The sequence below is a fragment of the Bubalus kerabau genome, chromosome 13, assembly GCF_029407905.1.
Source record: "Bubalus kerabau isolate K-KA32 ecotype Philippines breed swamp buffalo chromosome 13, PCC_UOA_SB_1v2, whole genome shotgun sequence".
In the NCBI taxonomy this organism is placed as follows: Eukaryota; Metazoa; Chordata; class Mammalia; order Artiodactyla; family Bovidae; genus Bubalus; species Bubalus kerabau.
In genome coordinates this window covers 54,747,265-54,772,049 of record NC_073636.1, presented here as the reverse complement: position 1 = coordinate 54,772,049, position 24,785 = coordinate 54,747,265, and the positions used below count along the sequence as shown (strand labels likewise).

At 61.8% G+C, this 24,785-nt stretch overlaps 1 protein-coding gene across 5 annotated transcripts in view; it reads right to left on the bottom strand.

The window, feature by feature from the left end:
- Positions 1–11,423: 11,423 nt before the first annotated feature.
- KCNQ2 (potassium voltage-gated channel subfamily Q member 2) overlaps positions 11,424–24,785 on the bottom strand; it is a 43,312-nt gene continuing 29,950 nt past the window's right edge. For 2 of the 5 annotated variants that reach the window (XM_055544473.1, XM_055544474.1), the window contains 5 exons: positions 18,558–18,781; positions 18,089–18,197; positions 17,557–17,688; positions 12,886–13,009; positions 11,424–12,155 (listed from right to left, as the gene is read on the bottom strand). In XM_055544473.1, coding sequence (XP_055400448.1) covers positions 11,424–12,155; positions 12,886–13,009; positions 17,557–17,688; positions 18,089–18,197; positions 18,558–18,781 — 1,321 coding nt within the window. Of the gene's footprint in view, positions 12,156–12,885; positions 13,010–15,555; positions 15,664–17,556; positions 17,689–18,088; positions 18,198–18,557; positions 18,782–22,097; positions 22,152–24,785 lie in introns of all 5 variants that reach the window. The other 3 variants (XM_055544472.1, XM_055544471.1, XM_055544475.1) reach the window with 3 other exon arrangements.

The following is a 24,785-nucleotide window of genomic DNA, read 5'->3' as shown; positions in this document are numbered from 1 at the left end:
TCTTGCAGTTGCGTACCTGTGGCCACACAACAAACTACCCCAAAATCCAGTGGCCTCAAACAGTGACACCCATTTATCACCTCACAGCCTCAAAGGCCAGGAATCTGGATAGGACACAGAGGGGTCAAAGGTCTCAGCCAGAGGCTGGCGTTGGCACAAGCTATGGGCCGAGCACCCCTACGTGGCCCTGGGCAGCCTTGGCTGGATCCGGAAGTGAGGGTTCCTGCGGGAGGAGCACCCTCCCGACTCTGGTATTTTCTGTGTGGCAAGAGCACGGGGGTTCCCAGCCTCCAAGGGGCCTGGGAGGAACGTCTGGGGTGAGGGTCCAGGCCAATCCCTGGATGGGCAGGCAGCCCCTCCTCCCCTCCAACAGGGACCCCATCCCCATGGAGGCCACAGTCAAGGGGGCTGTCAGCAGTGTACATGGGTTCCCTCCAGCCTGGGGGTGGGTTTCCCCCTCACAAGAGGAGGAGCATGGGCAACTGCCCCACAGGTCCCACTCCCTGGGCTGATTCTGCAGGACCAAGAGGGGTCCCCAGGGGCCTGAGACCCCTCCCACCCCCAGCTTGCTCCTCCAGCTCCCTCACTCTGCCGTCTGCAAGTTCTGAGCCCTGACAGGTGGCCCAGGTGGCCAAGGGGGAGGCCTGCAGCCCCTGAGGTGGGCATAGGCTGGCGGGGAACCAACTGCTCAGACCACATGGACCACCTCCTTCTGAAACCAGCCTGTGGCTCCTTCGGGGCAGCTCTCAGAATTCATGGAAGCTGTGCTCAGTGTCAAAGCCTGGCAGCCCACTCTGCTGTCTCCCCAGAGGGCCTTCTGTCTCCCCATCTTCTTGCACAACTCCCTCCGACCCAGCACCTCTGGCCAGGCCCTTTAGCTCCTCCAAGCCCTGTGGTCCTCTCCTAAATCAGGAGGGGCCTCTAAACGCAGGCCAAGCCGCAAGTGGAGAACAGACTCCTGACAGGCGGACTTGTTCCAGGAGAGGAAGGCTGGGTGCTGGGCCTTCTCGGGAGGCTCTGGGCTCTCAACAGGGGCTCTGTCCAGGCCCCTCCCACCTGTAAAGCTTTCATCTAGCCCTGCTCTACCTACTCACCTAGCCTCTCTCCTGAGGAAGCCCCTCCCTCCCACCCCAACCCCCATCAGAAGCCTGGGGAGAGGTGAAGCTGGGGTCACAAGGCCCGTCCCCCTGGCCCTTGTCTACAAGACGGGCGAGCGTTCCTGGCCCGGGGTGGGCAGGCACCCATTCTCCGGATGCAGGCACAGCACAGCAGCATCGGGAGCGTGGAGGGATGGTGCGCCCTGTGAGGCTTGGAAGCTGCAGGGAGTGTGCTCCTGGGCTGGCTGGAGCCAGGGGGTGCCAGCGTATGTGGACGCTGGGATGAGAAGGGAGCCACCCTGACCTGAGGCAGGTGACGTGGGACTTGGGCGCTAAAACAGTGAAGGGGCAGGTGTGCTGGGGCTTCGCCAGGGAAGATGGCCCCAGGACCAGGACCCCCAGACACCCTTGTTGGGGAGCTGCCTGGGTCCAGGAGGGCAGCTGTGTCCTGAGGTCAAGGTGGAAGCAGAGGTTGGGTGGAGGACCAGATCTGTGTCTAGGTGGCTGAGCCCCGAGCCTCCCCGGGGCGGGCAGGTGGGGTGGACCGCAGGCAGCGATGCGGCAGATGGGAGGATTCAGTCTCTGCGCCAGCCAGCCACCAGAGGAAGTTAACAGAAACTAATTCCAATGCAAATGTCAAACCCACCCTGTGATGAAAAATTAGCAGCTCTGAATGTCAAGGAGGGAGTCCCAGCTCCAGCTGTCTGGCTCCGGCGAATGGCGTGGGTGGCGGATAGGGCTGAGCTGTTTTCTCCAGCTTCTGGGCCGGGGCCGATGGAGGAGGTAGCTGGATCGGGGCCACTGTTGGTGCAGACTGACCACTGGATGGTCAGAGCACCATTGTCCTCTCAGCCCCTCTCCCAGGAGTCCATCGGGTCCCTGAGTGGCTCAAGGGCTTAGTCACGCCTTCTCCCCTGCCTCCCCACAAGGCAGAGAACCAAGGATGCATTCAGTAGGTGCTCCATAGATACTCTTGGCCATGTGAGCATGGCTCCTGTGAACATGAGTCCTGTGCCCAGCGCCCTCCTGGTCCACTGGCCCATGGACACCCTGGGCAGGCCACAACCAGGGTCACTCCAGGAAGGAAGGCAGTGTCCCAAGCCACCTGCTGTGTTCTCTGCTCCCAGCCTGGCCAGGTTTCAAGGCCATACTTGAAAACTTACAGGCATTTTCCACCTAAAAGTGTCTGAGAAGCACAGGCCACGTGCCAGCGTCACCAGTGAGGCCTCCTTCTGCATGTGCAGAAGTAAAACGCCAACTGCTTAAGTTAAGCTGTTTCATCTTAAATTGAAAAAGAAATGACATTCTTGCAACTTGTAAAAGCAGATGCTGGCTGCTACAGGGTGGGGTTTCCTGAGGACCAGCAGTGCCTGGATTTGGGGCCTTTCCTGGTGTCAAACCCCAGCGAGTCTGCAGGGACTCAGGCACCCAGGCTCAAGAAGCTGGCCCTGGAGAGATGGGAGGGCCTCAGACGAAGAGACCCATGGTGGGAGGACAGAATGGGCTGTACACCACCCATGGGACACAGGTCTACGCGAGGGAGGGGCCCTGGTGCAGGGCAGCAGAGAGGCTACGAGGAGAAGGCAGGAGTGGAGGTGGCCCCAGAAGGACCATAGGATTGGGAAAGAGCCATGGAGGAGGGAAGGGGTGGGTGGTCACCCTTCCCAGAGGTCCAGATGTGAGAGGAAGGTTTGGACTTTTCCTTGCTGGCACTGGGGGGCCCTAGAAGGGTTCAAAGCAGGACGCTGCCAAGGACAGAGGCACAGAATGCAGAAGGAGAGGGCACAGTCAGCCAGGCAGAGAAGACCGCGGACTCGGTGAGGTGGGCTCACATCTGTCCTCACACAGAAGAAACTTCTGGGCCTGCCCTCCATTGGGACAAGCATAAATGTGCAGCTTCTAAGCCAGCAGCCTGGTGGGCTGGTGTGGACAGCTGTGTCCCACAAATCCCCATGCCACCATTTGAGGTGCAATCTGGGGGCTCCCAAAACACCAGGCAGTGACGACGGCTAGGCCCCTGCTCAGTAACCCTTCTTTCCCACCTGTGAAAACCCTGAACTTCACCCAAGTCTCACCAGATCTTAGAGCCCTGCCCTGCAGCACCAGCCTCGGGGATGTAATAACGTTTGCAGACAAGTCCAGCATCCCTGCCTGCCTCCTGTGTTCCCAGCGCAGGGCCTGAGCTGAGCTGTGTTAGCACAAGGTCAGGGAGATTTGCTCCGTCAGCTTTCGGAAAGGGAGCCGGTGACAATAAAACTTCCTCTGGGCAGTAGCTCTAGTAATGCGAGATAGCTTCCAGGTCTGTGTCTGTGGCTCCCTCCCAGGTCTATGTCCATGGCTCCCTCCCAGGTCTGTGTCCATGGCTCCCTCCCAGGTCTGTGTCTGTGGCTCCCTCCCTGGGTTTCAGCTACTTAGGCAGGGCGGCAGGATGGTCCCAGCACCAGACATCCCACTTTGGACTCCTGGAGGGTCAAGGGTCAATGTTTGCCCAGGACCTGCTGTACCTATGGTCCATTAGGACCACTGACCCAGGATTGGATTAGGCTCTGCCTTGAGACAAAGGTGCTTGACAAGCCAGCAAGGGCAGCCTGTGATCACCCATGGAGCTGTCTGACCTCTGACCTTACGCACACAGTGGCATTTCTGTCCCTACCGTCTGTGCTCCAGTAGCCATCATGAAAAGTCAGGCTTCATAAGTGGTATCCATGGTCTGGGTTTCAGGCTCCCTGAGCTCAAGGCTGTGTCTGCCTCATTCTTGTTGCTGCTCCAAGGACTGACACAGATCTGTTCGGTGAATGAATGAATACCTGAATGAATGAATGAATGAGTGAATGAATATGTGAGTGAATGAATGAATGAATGAGAGAATGAATGTTTGAATGAATGAAGGGCACCACTCCCAGAGAAGCCTTCAATCTTGTTGTGTGCTAAGTCACTTCAGTCGTGTCCAACTCTTTGCCACCCCATGGACTATAGCTCATCAGGTTCCTCTGTCTGTGGGATTTCCCAGGCAAGAATACTGGAGTGGGTTGCCATTTTCTCAGGGATCTTCCAGACCCAGGGAAGATTGAATCTCCAGCTCTTACATCTCCTGCTTTGGCAGGCGGGTTCTTTACCACTAGCACCACTAAGCCAAGTCCAATTCCGAGAACACCACCTCATGGTCTTGGGATCCCAGGGGCTGCAGGTTTGAGGGTCCAGGTGGGACTGTGGCTGCAGCCACCCCAGCTTCGAGCCCTGGATTGCAGAGCAGCAGAACAAGCACCAGGCAAGTCAGTAGACGCAGTGACCCAGGCCAAAGTGGTTGGATGGAGCAGTGCCTCCTACGGTCCTGAGGCCTGAGGGCCTGGCTAGCATCCTAGCCTCTCCCCCTCCAGCTTACCAGCCCCCATCACAAGGGGGCCCCGCAGCAGGAGCCCTTCCTTGAACCCTCAGGCCCCTTCCCCAGGTGCCACAGAGTCCAGGGCCAGGCCTGGGGACGTCGATACAGCGGAAGCCACCAGTCAGCCTTTCCAAGTCGAGGAATGATGGTCCCTGGGAGCTGCCGGGGATGGTTCCCCAGATGGGCTCCGGGTCCCAGAGCTCCAGGCAGCTCTCCTCCAGGTGAGTGCTGCCACCTAGTGGCGCCAGGATGCAGAGGCCCTGGGGCCCAGGAAGGGCGAGAGGGGACATCCATCCTGGAAGGGCTTAAGGTTGGGCAGAGGCTGGACACACCTAGAGGCTGGCATTCCCCACCAGCCTCCCTACAGCCCGTGCCTGCGCATGGCATCTGTCCACCACATGTCCTGTCACTCCGTCACCACAATCTCCTCTGACCCTCCAAGGCCAGCACTCACATGCTGGGTCCCCTGCCTGCTTCACCTTCAGGCAATAAGAGGCGCCGCATGTGCTACCTGGTGGAGCATGAGTCACAGGCAGGGGTATGTGATCAAGGGGGCAAGTGAGCTCATGGGGGGGTTCATAAGCCGTCTGGAAATGCACCACGGGATGGGGGAGACATCATCTTCCTACCCCCAGAGGGCTTGTCCAGGTGGGTGGAAGGGGCAGAATTGCAGGGGAGCAAGATTTCAGGATGAGGGAGGGGCCAATGGACCAGTAGGTGCCCAAGCGGCCCTGTGGCGGGCAGGCAGTGGGTGAGCTGGTGGACAGCAGGTACCCATGGCACCCTTGGACCAGCACCCCTAGGAGGGAGAGCAGGGCCCCTAGGGGTCTGCTATGACCTCTCGTCTCTGGAGCCCACTCCTCCGGCTCTAGCAGATGGACAGGGACACAGCAGGACCCAGGTGAGTGATCTGGGTGGACACAGGTGAGAACAGAAGGGGACCCTGTGCCTGCAGGCAGGAGCCCAGCTGCACCTAGAGCCCAGTTCTCCCCCAAACCCAAGGCTACCCCAGCCAGAACTTTCTGGAAGTCTCACAGCACAAAGGCCTCTGGTGGGTGGCCTGGGCCTGCCAGGTCCCTCCCTAAGCCCCTGCTGCAGAGCCAGGTCACCTGGGAACAGGCTGTGGAGGCAGCAGTCCAGGCCTGGTCACTGCCTCTCGGGCCATTGTCCTGCTGAGCTGCTCTTCCTACTCAGCTGACCCCCAGGAGGGTCCAGCAGAGTGGAAAATTCCAGAGGGCAATGGGCAGTATAGTTGAAAACACAGGCTTAGCTCGCTGCCACATCTCAGACCCACCTGCAGCCCATTCCTCTCACAGAGAGGAGGTATGGGGCAGCGACAGAGCAGGTGCCACGCCTGGCAAGAGGGCCTAGGGGACATCAGAGTCCAGGCAGGGAGCCAACGGCGACTTCTGGGTCTCCACTCACATGCAGAGCACGCACCTGAGAAAAGGGCCCCCCACACACAGGTGCCCACCCAGCATCTCCTGAGGACCCGGTCCCAGGACTCCTGCCGCTCCCAGTGACGGAGAGAAGGGCCAGGTGGGGAGCTCGGTGGACTCAGATCCCAGGCCCAGGGTCATGAGCATGTCTATTGTGTGAGCCACCAGCCTGTCCTCCATCGTGACACCAGTGACAAGACACTGACAGGGCTCGGTGCCCTGACCTTGGAGGGTGCAACCCCACCTAAGCCCTGTCATAGGCCAAAAGCCCTGAGCCCTGAGGAAAGAGGCCACACACTGTCCAGGTTGAATCACTGTGTTTTACTAAGTGCACAGGTCCACTGGGCATCTGACTTCTCCCCGTGGCGCTACAGCTTCCCAGAACCTCCCACGTGTGTCCCTGTCACCAGATCCCACACCCGCCGTCCCCGGGCAGCCTGCGCTGGGCCCTCCGGGGGACACACGCATCAGCCTGACAGTGAGTGCAGTCAGTGAGTCTCAGCTGGTCCGTAGAAAACTAGATTCTTTCCCTGGGCGTCTGTCCCTGGAAAACGGACGGCACGCAGGTCACCTGTCACGGGGGTGACAGGTCCAGGAGCAGAGGCCCGGCTGTGCTGCAGGGGCACGGGCGCGACGGTGCTCGTCAGCACTGAAGGCATCATGACATATTCTTTGGAGCATGAACATGAACAAAAGTGCAAAGACAGCCAAGACAACAGAGCAGACGGGGCCGGGGCCGGGCCGCCTTCGGACGGCGTGGGATGGGAGCGGGGTCCCCAGGTGGGCGGGCAGGCAGAGCCCCGCAGGAGCCATGCCGTGAGGTCCCCTACCCCCTGTACTTGCTGCAGACCTGGGCCCACAGACCCTGGATGGAGGAGGTGGCGGGGTCGCAGGTTGGTGCCTGGCAGAAGCCAAAGGGGCAGGGGGTGACCACGGTGAATTTTCGCCAACGTGCATTAAGGCAACAACTTTATGAAACTCAGTCAGAGCAGGACGTGCAGCGTTCAGCAAAGTCCACACACCTGCCCAGAAACCCCAGGACCGAGGGCTGCCCCCCAGGAGGGTCCCTGCCTCTCCCGGTGCCTAATCTGCCTATACTGAGGGTCTCTCCAGACAGGGCCATCCAGCCATACCTCCATCAGGCAAGGGGACCCATGCAAGTGTCCAAGATAAGAGCCACCCAACTCCTCCTCAAGACAGAGGGGGTCTCTCCTCCCACAAGCATCTTTTTCACGCTCCCTACCTCCTTCCTACACTCTCCTCCCCCCAGAATGCTCTCCGCATCTGCCCCCATCCTCACAAGTCAACAGAAGCCAGCAAGCTGTGTGCCCCACTTGTGCAGCTCCAGGGGCTACAGTGTCCCGCCCTGGGCAGCCGGCTTTCTAGGCCCCTTGGACAGAGGGTAGGTGGAAGCCCCTGATCCTAGCACATCACCTCCTTCAGGAAACTCCCCGATCGTCTCTCCCACTTAGCACTTGGTAAAGGCCCAAGTGGAGCCTGCCCTGGGGGCAGGAACACAGGAAGCAGCTGGCCTGGGATGGCCTGTGGCTCCCCTGGGCACTAAAAGCAAGTAGCCCGGCCCTACGGGGCCTAACATCCATCCATACAAGCAGGCAGCCTGGAGTTCTGCTCAGGGGTCACAGAGGGCAGGACTGTCCACATCACTGCCCAGGGCACTGAAGACCATGCAGGGCAGTGCCACACGAGGAAGTGTCTAATTTGGAGCCATGTGTACTGGGAGTCATGAAGCCACCCTGCTGCTCATAACTCCCCACCCCGCTGGTGGCAGGGTGCCCTGAGCCCTCCAGGTGGGGCCTCCCTGCCGAACCAGCCCTCTTCACAGCCATTTATCCTGGGGACTTGGGTGTGGAACCAATGTTGACTTTGCAGCAGGAAATCCGGGCCAAGCCTCCACCAGCGCCTGGCATGGTCTTGACGTCAGGGGAGCATGGGAATTAACACCAGCCATCTTACGAAGGCCTGTCTGCAGCCCCCACCCTCCGGGGCTTCAGAAGCATCAGCAATGTCCCAGGGCCACGTTCTGTCCACAAACAGCAGGTAGACGGTGTAGCAGAAAAGAGGACACTTTCCCCCATCCCGTGCTGACATCTTAGGCCCGTGACCACTGGGGTGCCCCAGCCTCGGGAAGGGAGAAGTTAAAACAACGTGTGAAAGCTGTGGGGAGCTGCTGTCTGGCGGCCGCTCCAGCTGAGTGTTAATTAGAGGGCAATGACTGGCTCTTCTCATGGGGTGGACTCCCTGGCAAATCCCCTCAAAGGAGGGTGGTGCCCCCTGGGGGGAGAGGCCCGGCAGGGAGGCCCCGGAGGGAGTCCCCTGCCCCCTGGCGGGGTTCCTTCATCCTCCACGGTGGCCACGGCTCATGCTGTCACAGAAGAGGGAGGTGTGGGGCAGAGAAGGGAGAGGGTCCTGAGGCTGGGCCACATGGCTCAGGAGGGCGGAGGGAGCCACCAGAGCCCCCACATTGCAACTGGATGCCCACAGACACCAAGACCTCCCTGACCCAGCCTAGGCCATCTTGGCATCTGGACAGCCTCTGGGGCAGCTGAGGAGGAGGAAGAGGGTAGGTGGGAACCTGCATGGGCTCTGGGGGTCCCCCTGAGATGCTGCCCAGAGGCCAAGAGCAGGAACCCCACCCAGGGTCAACGTCCCAGGACTGTCTGCAACTCCCGAACTCACTGATTCCTATGGATTGAAGCAGGTAGAGACACAGCAAGTCAGACAAGGCGTCTGTACATGGGTGGGTAAGCGTGTGTGCACATGGGTGTACGATTGTGCATACATGGGTGAGTGTATGCACTCTGGTGTCTGGGTGAGAATGCATGTGACTCTGTGTGCAGGTGCTGTGTGTGTACCTGTGGGTGTGTATGCATGAGTGTGTATGTGCTGTATGTCTGCAGGCATGAGTGTGAGCACAGGCTTGTGCAGAGCTGGGGGAGCCGCATGATCAAGTAACTGAGATGCTTCTCTTGGGAAGCGCCTACCACATGGGCGGTGGGGCAGGGTGGGCCCGCAGCCACGGGTCACCCAGAAAGTGCAACGACTTGCCCAGAATGCCAAGCACTCTCCTGCCACACCTCCTGAAGGTGGGGATCCTGCAGCAGCAGATAGACACAGAGGAACACATGTTGCTCAGGCTCCTGAGGAGCCTCTACCCCATCATCTCCTAAAACTGCACCCCGAAACGGTCCTCCAAGCGAAGATGGGGGGCAGGATTTCATGGAGGAGGCGTCACAGACTCCTGGCTGAGCACAGCACGTGCAGAGTCGGGCCTCAACCCCTCTTGCTGCAACCTTGGAGGCCCTCCCAGCAGTGGCCTTGGCGCCAGCATCTGGCTTAGCAGCTCTGTGGACCAAGCCAGCCCCTCTGGTCACCAGGGACCCACAGCACAGGGCATGCATGTGACGGGACATGCACCTCTCTCCAGGGGCCAAAGGCCCCTCCTACCAGGCCAGGGGCCCATGCAGGCCAAGATCTGACGTGGGTGGGTCCCTGCTGCTGGCAACCTGAATCGAACCCTCCCAGAGCCAGACAGCAACAACTGGAAGCTGGAGCAGTTGTGGATGCACTTGGTCCAGGGGCTGCCCTGCTCGTGCCCTGTCGGGGGCCTCCAGCTGGTGCCTCTCTCACCCAAGATGGGGGGCAAAGGGGGCCTCCGCCCTCACCCAGAGGAGCTGCCACTTGCCAGGGTCTCTTCACACAGCCAACACTAAAGAGGGGCTTTGCTCACCACTGAAGGTCTGAGGTGGAGAACACAAAGGGGGCACAGAGCAGACACGCTGGATGGAGGGGGCCAACGAGGCACCACCCCCTGCCCCAGTCCACATGGAAGATTCCACAGCCAAGCCCTCCCTGGAGACTGGGGGGAGGCATCCTCGTGCCTCGGCCCTGAACACAGACCTTGGTTCTGACTCCAAGCTCGGGTCCTCCTGCACTGGGCCAGCAGACAGGTGCACATGGCTGGGACCTGCGGGTCCTGGTGAAGCGGTGGGGGGGAGGGCACGCACAAAGGCTGCAGTAGACACTGCTCCCCAGGGATCTCAGAGGGCCAGGACCCTAACAGCCAGGGGCATTCGACCCTCAGGCACTGCTTTCAAATCCTTCCCAGAGAGCAAGCACAATCTCTCACTGACCAGGATGAACGGAAGCATCCTGAGACAGCTCAGGCTCTCCCTGGACCTGATATTTCAGGGAAGTCACTATGTGGTAGGCTTCGCAGACCCAGCCCTGGTGCACAGGAAGGTCACTGCCTCAGAGGGCACTAGGTACCTAGGCTTGCTGTCCTGTCACCCCAAATGCCAGATGCCCCTGCACACTGACAGCTGGGGGCCCAGGACGGGGTCCACTCTGCCTCCTGGGGTTGGACTCCTGGCTCAAAGGGACTGCCCCTCAGGCCCAAGACGAGAAGGATGGGCACCACCGTTTCCCAGGGCCCAGGGTGGGAACAGACATCTCTGATCCCAAGACACCCAGAGGTCACAGTCAAGGGCTGGTCAGTGAGGAGAGTGGGGGGAATGGTCAGCCTAGGAGGGACAGGAGAGACCACCTACAAGGCAGCTCCTTCAACTCTGGACAGTGTGGGGCAGGACTCTACTGAAGGGTTTTCCCATTGGCTGCAGCGTCAACCAGCTGCGGTCCTGTCGGGAGACAGGTGAGGCAGGGTCCCTGGAGGACAGCGAGCAAATCGACTCACCATAGCCAGCCCAGTCAGGACCCCAGAGCATGAGCCCAGCCAGGGGGCACCCTAGCCACTCAGCACCCCTCCCCGCAGGCAGGTCCATATCACAGTGCTGGCCACAGTGTGGTGACCAGCATCCAGCCAGGGGAGAGGGGAGAGAACACAGGAGACACCCCCCAGCTTTCAGGTCTGGAAGGGAGACCCCAAGGATCCCCTCCAGGAGCCTATGGGGCCAGCCCCTCTCCGCAAGAGTCAAGTTCAGCAGCTCTGAGGCCACTCTGTTCTGGAGGGGGTCCCGAGCCTCACCCCCACGCCCCCTTTAGGCCAGGGTCCTGAACGTGGGGCTGGCTCCTGTCACAGGGCGCTCAGAACCAGGGGAAGAAGGCGACACTGACCAGCAGCTGTGGGTGGTACCCAGGATGATGGGGCAGGACAGGAACGGGGGCAGAGACAAGCCACACGCCCTGGGCCTCAAAGCTGCTGATCCTCACAAGGCAGATCTACCCCTCGCTGCCACCCTGCCCCCAATGAAGCCTCCACCTGGCCACCGGGGGCCTATCCTCAGCCTTGACCCTGGCCTCTGTCATGCCCGGGCCAATGGTCTGCAGAGTCTGCCGAGTGGGCACGGCCAGCCGGGCTGCCCCTTGCTGGAAAAGAATTTCTGCCAACCTTCAGTGCGAGAGACTGAGGGCCACGCCTGCCCACCGCCCTGCACAGGCACCCCTACTGCCTTGCTCTAAGAAAAGGGCCCCGGAGCATCTGCCTCGAGACCAGGAGGCCAGGAGTCAGGGGGAGGCTAGCGGGTGGCCTCACTTCCGGGGCCCGGCCCAGCCCATATCACCGAAGGGGCCCTCGCCCGTGGCAGAGCGCGGTGGGGGCCCACACGGGGTGCAGAGGTCCGAGTCCGTGTCCGACTCGCCCTCCGCGATGTAGGGCCTGACTTTGGCGCACGGAGCGACGGCCGCGTAGCAGCTATTGAGGGCATCCAGGTTCTCCTTGGACTGGGAGATGCTGAACCCACTGAAGGAGCGCTCCAGCTCCTCGTGGTCCACGGATGGAATGGAGATGGATGTGTCACTGTCCCTCAGCGCGCCCTCGTGGGGCCTGCAGGCCGGGGCATCCTCCGGCCTCAGGAACTCCGTGCTGGCCCGGTGGCCCCCGCTGTAAGCGGACAGGGACCGCTCATGGGCGGGTGGCGGCGGGATGCGCACCAGCGAGCTGTGGTCCCCCACGGGTGAGGTGCCGTGGCCTGGGCGGGAGTGGCACTGCTGCTGCCACGAGGTGGACGGTGGGCACTGGGTGGGGGGCGCAGGCGGGGGTGCCGCAAAGTTCTTCTGGCCCACAGAGCTGGTGGAGCGGACGAGCTTGATGATGCAGCCGCTCCGGCCACCGTGGTCCCGGCTGTCCTCGGGGCTGTGGTACGGTGGCGCCGGCTCCGGCTCCTTGGCCCCAAAGTAGGCCTCGGTTTCTGTCGGGGGGACACCCATGCGCTGCATGTAGATGTTCACCAGGAAATCCAGCTTCTTCTCCATGGACAGGACCTGTGGGAGGGGCTAGTGAGCCCTGCTAGATGGTTCCCATGCTGGGGCAGGGGTGGGGTGGGGAGGACAGTCCCTGGAGGTGGGAAGGGCTGGATGCTTCTCATGGGGGGGTCGGGATGCTCCTTGGAGTTGGGGAGGGCAGCAACGCTCCCTGGACAGGTGGGGACCCTAGACACTCCCCAGAGGTGGGGGGACACAGGATGTCACCTACAGAATTGCAGAGGCAATAGAAGGCAGGATACCCCCTCCCCCAGCAGCTCAGCCTCTGACTGCCCCCATCAGGGTATGTGGCCTCAGGGCTTCAGAGCATGGACACTCTTGCTTCTATGGGCCACTCTGTGGGTTCACCCATAAAGCAAACTCCACAGGGAAGGAATCACCCCTTCCTCTCCTGGGCTCCCAGAAGCAGACCCTCAGCAAAGGGTCTGGTGTGTGGTTCCAGAGGACTTGCTCCCAAGAGAGTAGAGGAAAGTCAGGCAAGGTCAGCCAAGTGGGGTGGAGAACCACCACGAAGGCCCTGCAGCAGCGCCCCCCAGGCGAGAAGAGAGCGAGCAAGCCAGTACTTGGCCTGGGGTCTGTAGGCGCTGGCCAGAAGAAGGGAAGTGCCCCAGGCCTGGGAGTGCTCACAGGGTACCCAGGGTACAGACACCACAGCCCTCAGCTTCCCACAAAGCTGGCGCACCCTCCCGCAGCAGCTGCGCTGACACCACGGACCCCCAGCCTCTCCCACCTGCTTCTCCACCTTCCCCAGCCTCCCCATCATGCTGGGGTCCTCGGGCAGCTCCGCCTCCGCCGGGCCCTTGCCTCGGTCTTTGTCCGCCATCGCTGGGCCACGCCCCACGATCTGGTCCACTCTGCCGGAAGAGACCCACCCCGGGCGTGAGGTCGGGTGAGAGCTCCGGGGCCCAAGGCGTCTCCTCCTGGGCCAGGCCCGCAGCCCCCAGTTTCAGGCTCCGACTGAGCCAGAGCCGACTGAGGGCAGCGAGGAACCAGGACAGACAGACGCCTGGCGCCAGGTCCCCGTCCTGCTCTCTGCCACCCTCGGGACCTGTCCCTTGACCGTCCCATCCCAGCGAGGCTGGCACATCAGCGAGGAGCAGAGAAGGAAGCCAGGGCCATGCACCCCCAGCTCCCCCAACCTTCCCCACCCCGAGCCCCGCCCCCACCCCAGCTCTGCTCCTGGATAACGTGCCACTGAGGCCCCGCCCACCCGGGGGGGGTCTGGAGGGGGCGGAGCTAAAGGTGGGCAAAGGGAACCACAAAAGCGCGGTAGGGGGCAGGGGGGCGTGAGGGCTACGCTCCATGCGCCAGACGCGGGAGGGGACACAGACTAACACCGAAAACCGCCAACACACAACCAGAAGGGACAGACAGAGCCACTGCCAACCAGAAGGGGTCCCTGTGCGCTCGTGCGTGTACACGTGTGTGCTTACTATGCATGCGTGTGCGTGCTTCCATGTATGTGCGCGCACTTGTGTGAACGTGAGTGTGCCCTTATGTGCACACTAGTGGGGGATGCAGAACACAGCTGAGGTGGCCTCAAACAAGGGCAGCAGTCAGAAAAGCCAACAAGAGGGGAGGGAGGCCTCCTTCCTAGAGGGGCTTCTGCTTGACCACCGTGTGAGCAGGAACGGCCCCAGAGGAGCTCAGAAGGCGCCTTGAGAGCAGCAGCGTGGGTGCCCGAGCCGGAGGGGTGCAGCCACATGGACACTGGGAAAAGACACTGGGGCCAGGGTGCGGCTGGCAGGACAGTGACCCAGGCACAGGCCACGGGAGCCTCATGGGCAAAGCCTCCTTCCAGGCTCCAGAGTGGGGAGGGCCGCCAGCCCCCCCAGAAGTGCCACTTGAAGCCACTACCCCTTCCCCGGCTGCCTTCCCCATCCACAGCTGCCCTGATCGCCTGTCAGGACTCGGGGATCTGTCCTGTCTGTCGCAGGAAGCAGGAGGGGTCAGGCTTGCATCAGCCATGGGGCAGCCTCCTCATGCTCCAGTGGGCATCATGCTTGATCATGCGGGGGGAGGGGGGTGGCGGTTGGGGGGGACGAAGGGCCCTCAGACTCCAAGCAGACACTGTGGGGACAGAGCAGGAGGAGGGCTGTCTGGTGTTCAAGTGTCCACACAGTCCAGGCACGGGCGCTCAGCGCCTTCACCCCTGCCACATGACGGGCTGTCCACCTGGCTGCTGCCCTGGGAGCCTCAGCCCAGGGTCGGCCTGGAGCTGCTGCTGGTGGGTGCTCCCTGTACCACCCCCTCCCCTGGGCCTCAGGTGAGGAGCTGGGCTTAACCCCTCATGCCCAGTTGGCCCTTCGGCCCCTTCTCTGTGGGAGTCTGCATGTCCTCTGGCTGCAGTGGTCCGGGAGGCCTGGGGGCTCCTAGGGCTGGCAGGGCCTTCTCAGCCCCTGTCCCCTGCAGCAATGCCGGAAGGGCGGGCTGCTGTCTCAGGGCACAGCTTCCTTGGGGCTGTCCTCCGTGTCCTCTTTGTGGGACACAGGAAGGACAGGGGATGCGACAAACACTGTCTGGGCTGCCCTGGCTCAGGCCTTCTCCCCCAGAAACTCCTTTCTTATAGGCGAGCTGCCAGGCTGGGGTGCTGAGTACACTGACCCCCGGCCTCATGCAGAGAAACCCCAGCACACAGGAGTCAGACACCCCACTCGCTCCATTGGCCCAGCGGCCAGCATCCTTGCTGGCCTTCAGGACACCCCTGGTCCTCTCTGCCAGCACCCCATATCCCTGCCCTGGGTGCTGCTCTCACAGACCTACTGGGGGCATCACAGCCATCATTTCAACCATCCAGGGGAACAGGAAGGCTCCAATGTCTGAATTCACCACCAGTGACCCTGCTTCTGCTGCCTAACACCTAACTGCCCTCGTACCCCACTCCTCTTTGACCGGGACCACCTCCTGCAGGAACCCTGACTGCGGTGACAACTGGACACAAAGCCCAGGGTTCTGGGGACCCCCTGGGCGCCCCACTCAGGTTGGGGCCTTTCCTAGTCACTCTTCACCAGAGTCTAGAGGCCAGAGGACCGGCTTGGTCCACAAGCGGCACAGAGTGACCCACCGGCAGTGGTGCTAGGAGCCTGCATTGGTGCTCGGGCAGAGCCCCCGCAAGGCAGGCCCTCACGTCTGAACGCATCTGGTCCCTGGGGGGCTGCCGTCTACTTGTGCCCGGGGAGCGCCCCACAGCAGTCACACAGGTGTCACACGGCCTCCCCAGGACCACGCCAAGAGGAGCAGCTCAAGGGCCCCTGACCCAGCCTCCCGGGGCCTCAGAGGACATCGCTTTGTCAAGGACAGGAACAGCTCCGTATCCTGTCGAGCAGAGAGGGTGCTGCCGTCATGTGGCTGGAGCGAAGGGGACTGGCATTCCACACAGACAGGCGGGGCGTGTCCTGACCTAGGTGAGTACTGGGGTGACTCTCTCGGAGGGGCCGTGGGTCCTTTGCTGGGGTACTTCTTGTGCCGGGGAGTTGAAGGGGGTGGGGGGCCCACAATCATATCTATCCTGGCGAGTAAACAAGAAAAGAGACACCGGGAAAATGCATCGTGAAGCAACATGTGGGGGGCAGCAGGAACTTGCAGAGACAAAAGGAACGACCTGCTGAAGGCCGCCCCGACCCTGGAGCGCAAGGACTCTGAGCTCCAGGACCTCGGCACCGGGCGGGTCCACAAGCTCGTGGCCCCGTCTGCCCAGGCCAGTGTCCACATGCATGGGACACAAGGCAGCTGGCAGCAAAGTGCCAAGGGTCCCAGGAAGGACATGAAGGCCCTGCCAGTGAGCAACAGACATCCAGCTCCTGCGGGGTGGGTCTGTCTCATCTGTTTTCCAGACGGAAAGGGAGGGAGAGGAGACCATCTAGGACAGAAGAGCCTGGTGAACAAAACAGCTGCCGTGACAGGTAGAGGTGGGCCAGCCACTGGGACCCGGGGCGGCCTCTCGCTCACACTTGCACACATGTGAACACACGTACACGCTCACACACTGCACATACCTGCATGTTTACATGCACTGGCACATGTGCACACACCTGTGTACACATGCACTCTCACACGTGCACAACTGCATGGGCACACACGTTCGCACACACACACAGGTCTACTCAATGCTCGAGGAGGACACTGAGCGGCTGACCTCCTGGCCCAAGCCTGTGGACAGGAAGGGGTCAACCCCTGGCCCCACCCTAAGGGAGAGCTGGAGGCCTAGATGGACCCCTCCCCTGGAATCTCAAGCAGAACCGGGCGGACACCACCTGCCATGGGGCCAGAGGCTGGGCTGACCCCCAGTGCTGCTGCGACCATCCAGACCCCTCCATGGCCAGGGCCCAGGCTTCAGGGCCAGAGAACTGGCAGCAGCCTCAGGGGAGGGGCCTGGCCAGCAGAGGGTGAGGCCCACGCCAGGACAGACCCACGCCAGCCATGGCATCACAGGCACCACAGACACGTGTGCTCGTTTGTGTAGACAGCACGTGCTTCTGAGCACATGTGTACTCAGTGTGCATGTGTGTGTGCTGGCCTAAGGGACATGTGTGTGGACATGCGGCTTAGGAAACAGTTATTTGTGTATACGTTTGCCAACATGCATGTACATGTTGGAGTAGACATAGTTCTGTGTGCATGTGTGTCCTGGGTCCTCACTGTGTCTGTGTACATGCATGTATGGCTGACTCCTGGAGTGAACAAGCCAGAGACGGCAGTGCCCGCGTGTGCACTACCCCAGCCACACCAGGCACCTGTCCAGCCCCATCGCCTACTCTGGCCATGGGAATCCCTCTGCATGAGGGGAGGGAGAACCTGCCCTCCCATTCTGGAGGAAGAGGTGCCACATGGCCTAACTGCTGCCCAGCAGGCCCACAGAAACCTGCCCCTTCACCTCTCAACAGAACTAAGCTCCCCAGCTCACATGGGCACACATACATGCAAGGACACACGACACACACAGATATGTGAGTACATCCACACGCTTCTGCAAAACATGTGTTGCACTCATGTGCACACATGCACATGCATGCACTTTTCACATACACACGTGTGCACATGTGTGCCTAAGGTCTGCACACACGTGAGTACACGTGTGCATTCACACACGTGCATGTGCACACATACACACATACACGCTTGCCCATCATGGCAAGGGCAGAGAGAAGAGAGAGACAACAGAAAGATTCAGAAACAGACCACACGAGGACACGGCAGAAAGCCCACATGGGGCCGACGTGGGGCCGGAGAGGAAGGGCCCAGACGTGGCAGCAAGCAGGGCCAGCCACTGTGTCTGCAGCCGCATCCGCCACCACACCTCTGCCGGGAACGGGCAGCCCACACTGCACCGGTCCCCGAATAGCACCCGGGTTTGGCCCAGAGGACCCGGCTCCGCACCCCAGGGCACGGTGGGCCCTCTTGCCTGGACTGCAGGTTTTTGATGCGGGACAGCATGTCTAGGTGGCCGGCTGAGTACTGCTCGATCACGTCCATCACGTCGTAGGGCCGCAGGCTCTCCTTGAACTTCCGCTTGGACACCAGGAACCGCATGACACTGGAGGGGTCAGAGGAGGGGCTGTGAGCCCTGGGCAGAGACCACCAAAGGCAGCCCCCGACGACCACCTAGCTATGGCCCTCCCAGCATCTCTAGCCCTATTATCCGGGACACCCACCCCCCCGTACTCCCTCCACCTTTGGGCCTAGCTGTGCCTAGGACCCTTGTCCAGTCAGGAACCCCCGTGCAGCACAGCTCCTGCTGTCCACGGCACCTGGCACCCGGGTGCAGGTGATGGCCATGACAGCAGGTGCCTTGTGAGCGGCAGGGCCCGGGCTGAAGGGATGTCATCCCCCTGGAGGCATCCAGGGCGAGGCATCCCCCTGGAGCCGTGTCTTCACACCCGCTCCCCAGGCCCCGCGTGCACAGATGGCTCTGTGAGAGGCAGCCAGGTCCTCACCACACGGCCCGGATGCTGACTTTGAGGCCTGGGGTCAGATCCTCTGTCACAAACTCGCAGTTGCAGCTCTTATTATCGTCCACGATGTCCTCCCCTGGGAGACTTGCTTCTGGGTGGAAGGACACAGCCCGTGAGGGGCCGGGCAGCCCCCGGCGCTGCGGGGCCTGGTGCTCTGGCCCTGCAGCGCTCCAGTCCCCACTCCTGCCTTCTCAGCCTGCTTCCCTCCACTGTGCTCCTCGGGGAGTGGCCACCATGAGAGTATAAGAGGGCATCACTGTGCATGGACAGATGGGCAAAACGTGGTATGTCCACACACAGGACCTGGGGAATGTCTGCCCTAAGAGCAGGGCTGCGCCGTCACCAGTGCCGTGGGTGAGCATGGAGCTCGTGATGCAGGACAAGCCCGTGCAGCCGCACCTCCCAGAGCCTCAGGACAGCAGGCCTCCACCCCCGGGGCTGCCCAACCCACCTTCCGAGTTCTGCCGTGAAGCAGCACCCCTGGCCCGGAATGCCTGCCGGGCACGGCCACGTTCCCCGAAGCTCCAGCTCTTGGGCACCTTGCTTGGACTGTCCTCCAGGCTCTGGTCGGCGCTGGGTGACCGGCGGACGGTCTGGGCCTGAGGGGACCCCTTGCCCTTGGCAGCCACGCCGCGGGGGCTGGAGAAGACACGGTCTTTCAAACTGACCTTCTGACTGCTCCCGCGAGAACCGACAGACGGACAGACACACAGAAAGACAGCAAGAGAGGTCACCCTGCAAAGAACACTCCAGCCCACTGGCTGCTGGTGAGTGGATGGGGCGCTGAGGCCATGGGGATGGGGAAGGAGGGTTGCCCGGGTGAGTGGAGACAGGTCAGCCCTACCACAGACTCCCGGGGCCCACTGGGTGCTCAGCCTGGCCGGGGACCGGTCAGTGGACTCTGAAATCACTTTCAGTTACCACCCAAAGGTGCCTGAGCTCTTGCCACACTGTCCGGCCAGGCCTCCTTCTCCAAACGTCCTGGGCACCTCCTGAGGGTGGCCCCAGGTCAGGAGGGTGAGGTCTGCAGCTGACCCCTGGGCCCCTCTGCCCAACCCTGGGGAGCTGCCTGGAGGAAGAGTTGCAGGGGAGGGGGAGGGGAAGCAGCACGGAGGGCAAGGGTCTGCCCACCCCTTCTACCCAGGGCGGCACAGGCTCCCCCAAACAGGATCCATCCAGGAATAGAACATTCACGCTCTGGAGAACACTTGGGGTGCCAGCCGAGCCCTGGCCAGAGGCCGCAGGGAGGGGGCAACCATGGCCATCCAGCTGCAGCCCCATAATGGGCTCCCTGCCCTCATCTCTTGGTAACCACAGAGATGGATCTGACACCCCGAGTTTGTCGGTTCTAACATCCTTCAGGCCTCAGGCAGGAGACAGAAGCAGTTGTGGTATTTACAGGTCAGGCCCAGGGCCAGGTGGCCACTCACTTCCTCCCACAGACCACCATCTGCCTGGAGGAGAGCAAAGTCCCTGTGAACTGTGAACCCATTCATGCCACCACACTGAGGGGCCACTGGACCTCCTAGAGTGGCCTCTGCACTGCCCTGGGTCCCAGGGCCTGGGGCCAGCCCACACAGGCCCCTGGCAGGGCCTCTGCTGCCCCTGGGAAGCGACCACCACAGCTGATCCCTCAGACAGTGCCAGCCCCATCACAGATGCCCCAGGTCAGCCACCTCCACTGACCCAAGGGGGACCCACAGCTGACACAGCGTCAGACGGCGCAGAGATGATGGGCCATGGACAAGAGAAGGCCCATGGCCTGGTCCACCCAGCCCAGACACTGCAGTCCAAGCTGGTCTTGCCCCCAGCCAGCTGAGACCCTCTGTGCTAGTTCTCAGGCCTGAGGCATGGAGCCCACTAGGAGGGGAGGTTCCCCCAGAGACTCTGGGTGCCCAGGGTTCCCTTGAGCACAGGAGCCAGGGCATTTGCTTGCTCAGGACACTAGCCCCAAGCCTGTAACTGCTGTGCCCGGCATGAGGCCAAGACAGGGGTGGGGTGCCGAGGGACCCCCAGAGCCAGGGCATGGGGGCCTGTGTGCAGATAACGCTCGTCATTCCCAAAGGAGACCACCAGGTGGTCCAGGAGAACCAAGAAGCAAGGGCCCCGCCAAGCCCTTGATGGGGACCCCCAGCTGGACTTGCTGTCCTGTACATACCAGGGGTCCCTGGAACTTGACCCCACGCAGCTGCCTGCGAGGACAGAGCCACAGGAAGGAGCCTTTCCTGGCTTCGCCCTGGCCCCGCCGTCCCATCCCTGACTCTCAGACTGCTCAGACCTCAGAGAAGCGCCCTGCTGGGGGACTATGGGTGGTGGTCTGGACTTTCTCAGTTATCACAACTCAGAGTCACAGGCACGCAGCCCCCCAGCCACCCTGATCCTTCGTCAACTCCAGGTGCTCGAGTGCCGACAGTCCTGCAGGAGTCAAGAGAGGCTCTCCCTCACCTCACAAGCCAAGGATGGAAGCAAACGCAGGGTGGGGCTCTGGACGCCTGCCCCCGAGGAAGGAGCGGGAGGCTACCCACCCTCCGAGTGAAGGGCATTTACACGGGGCCAGGGAGCAAGCTCAGGAAGGTCTGGGGGAGAAAGCAAGGCCCAGCTTCTCCTCTCCTGCCTGCCACCACCCCCATCCCCCATCCAGGGCAAAATCCCCAAAAGAGAAGCCAGCCATCAACAAGGATAAGCGAGGAGGCGCCCCGGCTGAGCGCCGCTATACCCTAGTCTGTGCGGCCAGGGCCCAGCTTGGAGGGGGAGAGCCAGCATCCACCGAGAGAACCGTCTGGCCCACGGCTGGACCTTGGATGCCCAGGGAAGGTGAGGAAGATGAGGGGAGAGTTGTGAAACACACATAGAGGGGCCGAGCATGGCCTGGGCCCCTGGACCGGCCGTGGGCACCTCTGGCCCTTCCGGTTCCCAGGCAGCCTGACCACAGCCCCCGACCTGAAAGGCCAGCCCCCTGGACACAAGCTCTGGGCAAGCAGGACAGCTTCTGCTGGGACCCCAAATCTCCCCTCCAAGGACTGCAAGAGCCCCCCACCCCCGCAGGCCTACTTCAGAACACACAGGCAGCACGGCAGGTGCGGGGGGGTCTACTCTCCGAGCCCCTCTCCGGGGGAGCAGGATTCGGAGCATGCACGGATGCAGGTGTGCAGGCATGCCGCCCTGGAACCCCGACCTGCTGCCCAGCCCCTCCCCACGCCCACCGCTCAACATCCCTGCGTCCGGGGCCAGCTCGGACCACATGCACACGATGACTGGTGAGTGCAGCTGCCAGCACCTGCGCGCCGCACGGGGCAGGGTGGGGCGGGCAGCAGGGGGCCCAGAGCAAGCAGAAGGACAGACACTTCCACATCCCCGAGAGCAGACAGGGCACAGAGAGAGGAAACGTCCCGGCAGTCAGGGAGCCCACCGGGCAAAGCTCGGCCCTTCCACCGTCCCGTTTCCAGTCTGCCCTAAACCAGGCCTGTACGTGGGAGGAGGGAGCCGCGGACCTCGGGCTTTCCGGTGCATCTGGTGTGCCAGGACCACAGGGAGCCCGGCACACACAGGACAGAGCCGCCTCCCGCGGGCGGGCAGCGGGTGGAGGGCAGCGCCCTCCCTTGCGTAGTAGAGGTGCTAGATGGCCCAGCCATGCGGAAGTCTCGCAGGAGAGCAATCAGACCCCGGAAGGCGCGCTTTGCGGGTTCAGACCCCCTGGCCGGCCCCTCTCCTGCTTGGAGCACAGCATCGTTGGGGCATCGTTTGGCTTGGGGCGAAGGAAGGGCGTTAGCGCCATGGCCCTGTCGCCCAGGAGGGCACCTGGGGTCAGAGGCAAGCAGGGGCTCCACGAAGGGCTGGGAGGTGAGCTGCCAATCAGAATCGGGGCCTAGGGGGCCGGACGGGCGCCAGCCTTTCCCTGGCGCATCTAGAACCTCTAATAAGCAGAGTGTTTGGAGCGGGAGGGGACAAGAGCCGTGCAGCAATGGTCGTCCGAGCGGCGTGTCCGCGGTACCTAGCGTGTCCTGGGCAGCATCCACACAGGGACTCTGCGCACCGTCTGCCTTTACTGGAAATGAGGAGAGGACAGTTAGTCCTGAGGGCGCTGGCGACCGGAGGGACCCCGGCCGGGCGCGCGGGCGTGGGGTGCACCCGCCACAGAGTTCGCATGGGAGAGAGAAGTGCGAGCGCGGAGGTCGCGCACAAAGTCCTCCGTCAGCCTGGAAAAGAAAATAGTCCCTATTTTTGGAGAGAAAAAAACTTTTTTTTTCTCTCCAAAAATACCTTTTCCTTCCAGCATCTATTTGGGGCCATCTCTTTAAAAAGATGTATTATTTTTTGCTATATTCATGCCAACAAAAAAATAATACATGGGCTGGCTAAGGCTTTGCTGGTTCTACAGGGACAGGATTTCAGAAAGCTCACGTTTTCAGAGGAAAAACGTGCGAGTTTGGCTTCACAAACCAACCCAGACAGCGGCCTGATCAGAAGTGGCCCCCATTTACCCAGAATGCAGTGGCCACCTCTACCCGGAGGGGAGCCAAGGAGGAGGAGGCTTGGGGCACCTGCACACGAAAGGACCGGCCAAGGCCAGACCCTGGGTGAAGGCTATCCTGACCTGCGGCTAGCTGTTCAGGAAAGGCTGCCGGTGGTCAGCCTGCCCAAGACCCTCCACAAAGGCCAGAGCGAGCTGTGCATAAGAACCTGCAAGTGTGTTAGTTGATCAGTCATGTCCAACTCTCTGTGACCCCATGGACCATAGTCCGCCAGACTTCTCTGTCCATGGGGTTCTCCAGGCAAAAATACTGGAGTGGATAGCCATTCCCTTCTCCAGGGGATTTTCCCTACCCAGAGATCGAACCCGGGTCTCCTGCTTTGCAGACGGATTCTTTACTGTCTGAGCCACAAAACTTTTAAGCAGAAATGAAAAGAACCAGCAAGAACGTCAAGAAACCCTTCACTTCCCTGGGGTCTTGCTCTCTGCCTCCACCTTCGAAGTTGTTGCTTCTGAGACAGTGGCTCTCAAACTGCTGGCCTGGAAACCCGGACGCAGCCAACAGCGTCGACTCACATTCACTTAAACACGGGTGGCACCTGCCACTGTCCCAGCAAGGATGTCCCCACATTAACGCCAGCAAGCCAGGGTCAAGGCTCCTCAAAGAGCTCTCCCTTGGCTTCACCGGCCTCATCCTCCGTGGAGGACCCTGCAAGCATGTGTGCTTCCCTGGTGGGACCTTCCCCAGTTCAGGTTGTAGGAAAAGACTAACTAGAGGGCCCCCGGGGCAGAGGGGCACATCTTCCCAGGACTCAGACCACCCCCACCCCAGCCCAGCAGCTCACAGAACTCAAATTTAGGGCAAACGTGCTCTCCCCAGACACACCCCTGAGGCAGCCACAGTTCCACCAGGGCCTGCCAGACAGATGAAGACCCTAAAGACTGGGACCTTGCCAGCTCCTTGCAGGGGTCCCCAGGCCTGCACACAGAGCCCTGCCTTGCCCCACCTGGGGGCTCCTCCCCCAGGAAAGAGCATGAGGTAGGGTGGGATGTCTGCCCCCGGCTCTTTTGAAGGACCTCAGCCTTGAACAGATGAGCAGCCCCGCACTGCCCACCCACCATTTCCTACGTGACACCTAAAGCCTGGCTTCCACGCACAGGAGCTTGGGGAGCGGCTCTCCAACTGCAGCGGTTTCTTAGTTTTAATGAAAATTTAAACAGCCTCACGTGGCCAGAGGCTCCTGCATGAAACAAGGAAGTCTGAGAGCAGGACAAGAGCAGGGGGAGGGGGACTGGTGGTGGCCCGGCCACCCCTCTGAACACTGCTCCTCTGCTTGGGGTGGGCAGTGAGGAGCCCCGACTCCAGCCCATCGCCTCTGGGCTCTAGGCTGGCCCTGGGGTTTCCTGCCCACATTCAGCCCGGGGAGGCCTGGGCTCAAGAGGGTGGAAGAGGTGCCCACAAACAGTCACCAACACCAGACTGGACAGACACGCACCCAAACACTGCACATGGCCCCCCACGATGAAGAGGGGGCCACACGGACGGGAGCAAAGCAGCTGGGGCGCAGGGGGTTCCCCAGGCACAGGAGTAGGCAGTCAGAAATGGGGTGGATCAAAGGGCAGGTCAGAGCCACACCCGGAGCAGCACAGCCCGAGACCCCCGCCTGCCCACCCCCGCCAGTCCCACGCCTTGGTCTGACGCCCATACAGCCACAGTGCATGTCCCCACCATGAGCCAGGACAAAGGGGTCTCCCGGCAGTGGAGGGCCCCTGCACCCACCCCGTCCACCTGCTTAGGATCCCCTCGCCGGGCAGCCCAGGAACAGCCCACCCACAGGTGTCCAGGGTGGGACCCTTTCCTGCAGACCTACTGTGCACCGGGTGCTGCACAGGGGCTCCTGGCTGCTCCAGTCGGGGCACAGAGATGCCCTGGCTGAAAGGTGTGCACCCGGGATAGGCCGGCCCTCTGTCCCAGGGCCTCAGCCTGGGGCCCCCAGGGGAAGCCGCTGGGCACAGGCAGGGACACACGGACACACGGGGAGGGAGGGAGGAGCAGAAAGCGGGGTCGAGGGGGAGCCACAGAACGTGCCGGAGAGCCGGGGGCTCCCGTGAATCCTCACCTGCAATCCTGCTTCAGGGTCAGCCACCTCATCCCCAAAGACAGAGCGGACGTGAAAGGGGCCCGAGAAGGGCAGTGACATGATTAAA